Below are 2,322 nucleotides of genomic sequence, written 5' to 3'. Positions count from 1 at the left end.
GCCGCCCTCGCCCTGTGTCAGCTGGGATTGGCTCCAGCTGTGATGAAAGACATGTTGTTGGTGCTCCAGCAGGTGGCAGCAGTGAGTCTGTGCTGTTTGAGGCTCAGATTGTTCAGCTGCTCAATTCCTGTTTCATGAATCTCAAATGAAGAAACTCAAGACAGAATTTGCACATCTGTAAATCAGTATGTGAATTCATATAACGAAAGCTGAACATCTGTATTTATAATATTTAACATATATTTGTGGCACAAACTCAGTAACTGGAAACTTCAGCTTCGAGTCTGACAGATGAAAAGTTCTGCTCTGACTTTTCCACGTCTGTGAATGTGGAAAAGGGGCGGGCACTGTTCACAGATTGGAGAACTTTAGGCCAATCAGAGGAGCTTGTTTGGGCGCTTGTTTCTCACCTGAGATCCTGTGCAGTTTATCAGGTGGAGCATCGAGGATCTTCAGCAGAGGAAGAGGAGGAACCTGGACACACACCTGACTGCTGCCCTGCCCACTCACAGTCAGCACACCTGGCCTGAATTACACACACACACACACACACACACACACACGTTTATCTTATCCAAATGTGAGAAAAGAGGCAGGTGTAGCCCCGCCCCCCAGCAGAGATCAAACCACATGATTGGATGATCCTGTCACTCCCACAATGATTGACAGCTCCTTTAACACTGACTCTGATACTAATGTGTCTGAACACACAAAATGAATGAATGAAAAAATGATCAATTTATTATTTTATCAGAAGTGAACTCAGCACTAAGTCCTTCACCTTCAAATCAATAATAAATAATATTAAATAAATGAATAAGTATATAAATAATCATCTGAATCATGAATGAATGAGAAACTGTAAATATAAGAACTTTAATATCTTTATGAATGTAGAGCAGTCTAATTAATAAACTCTGTTTTCATAGTTACTGTTGGACTGTATTGATCCAGTAATTAGTTGATCAACATAAAACCATTCTGGTTATTGATTAATCCGAACATGATCTGGTGAAACTCCACACATGACCGGACTGACTTCTGGCTGCTACTGAATAAAACAAGGTCCTTGAACGCATCACCAAGAAATACTCAGCAGAAACCTCCATCAACATTAAACTGTGACTTGGTTTCTGATGTATCAATATCAAAGTGATAATCACCATGGTGATGGCGGTCGTACCTGTAGTAGCGGCGTATGGCGGTGTGGGGCAGGCAGGGGTAACAGGGGCCATAGATGCCGTTGGCGTCGGTCTCAAGCTCAGCGCAGCAGCGCCCGCAGCCGGTGTAGGTGACGTCACCGCTCAGCGCCTCCAGGACACCGTCCAGCGGCGTGGAGCTGTCCAGGACCGGCTGAGGTGCATTCTGGGAGGACGGAGCATCCTGGAAGTGGAAGGAGGTGACCTGGACTCTGAGCTCCACATCACCTGGTGGAGGAGAGGAGGAGAAATCACACCTGTACATCCCTCCGTTTTAGGTCTGACGATTTAAATCAGATGATTTTAGCTGGTCAATAATCAATAATCAATAAACAAACATGAAGCAGTTGTTCAGGTTCAGACTGAAATCCTTCAACTCTCAAAAAAGTGTGAACACAGAAAATTACAAACGTTTTTAAATATTGTCACATGTTCAAAAAGTGTCTGACCAGGAAGAACCACGACTGGAAGGTCGTGAGCATCGACAGTTCAGGTCATCAGAGACCAGATTAAAGACCAGGTGAACCACCAGAGACCAGGTGAACCGTCATAGAACAGGTGATCCGTCATAGACCAGGTGAACTATCAAAGACCAGGTGAACCACCAGAGACCAGGTGAACCGTCATAGACCAGGTGAACCATCAAAGACCAGGTGAACCGTCATAGACCAGGTGAACCACCAGAGACCAGGTGAACCGTCATAGACCAGGTGAACCATCAAAGACCAGGTGAACCATCAAAGACCAGGTGAACCACCAGAGACCAGGTGAACCGTCATAGACCAGGTGAACCATCAAAGACCAGCTGAACCATCAAAGACCAGGTGAACCACCAGAGACCAGGTGAACCGTCAGAGAGAGGTGAACCATCAGAGACCAGGTGAACCATCAAAGACCAGGTGAACCATCAGAGACCAGGTGATTGTCAGAGACCAGGTGAACCACCAGAGACCAGGTGAACCACCAGAGACCAGATTATAGACCAGGTGAACCGTCAGAGACCAGATTATAGACCAGGTGAACCACCAGAGACCAGGTGAACCACCAGAGACCAGGTGAACCGTCGGAGACCAGGTGAACCGTCATAGACCAGGTGAACCATCAGAGACCAGGTGAACCGTCA

At 46.3% G+C, this 2,322-nt stretch overlaps 1 protein-coding gene across 1 annotated transcript in view; it reads right to left on the bottom strand.

The window, feature by feature from the left end:
- The window catches only part of shld2 (shieldin complex subunit 2), an 11,201-nt gene that overhangs the window by 1,812 nt on the left and 7,067 nt on the right, over positions 1 to 2,322 (bottom strand). The window contains exons 8-9 of the mRNA XM_087174603.1: positions 1,184 to 1,475; positions 411 to 526 (exon numbers count right to left, since the gene is read on the bottom strand). Coding sequence (XP_087030729.1) covers positions 411 to 526; positions 1,184 to 1,475 — 408 coding nt within the window. The remainder of the gene's footprint in view (positions 1 to 410; positions 527 to 1,183; positions 1,476 to 2,322) is intronic.

Source organism: Seriola lalandi, unplaced genomic scaffold, assembly GCF_002814215.2.
Source record: "Seriola lalandi dorsalis isolate HSWRI2012SDOR001 ecotype SW California unplaced genomic scaffold, Sedor1 jcf7180002054368, whole genome shotgun sequence".
Lineage (NCBI taxonomy): Eukaryota > Metazoa > Chordata > Actinopteri > Carangiformes > Carangidae > Seriola > Seriola lalandi.
The sequence above is the reverse complement of the archived record's forward strand: the minus strand, read 5'-3'. Positions and strand labels throughout refer to the sequence as shown.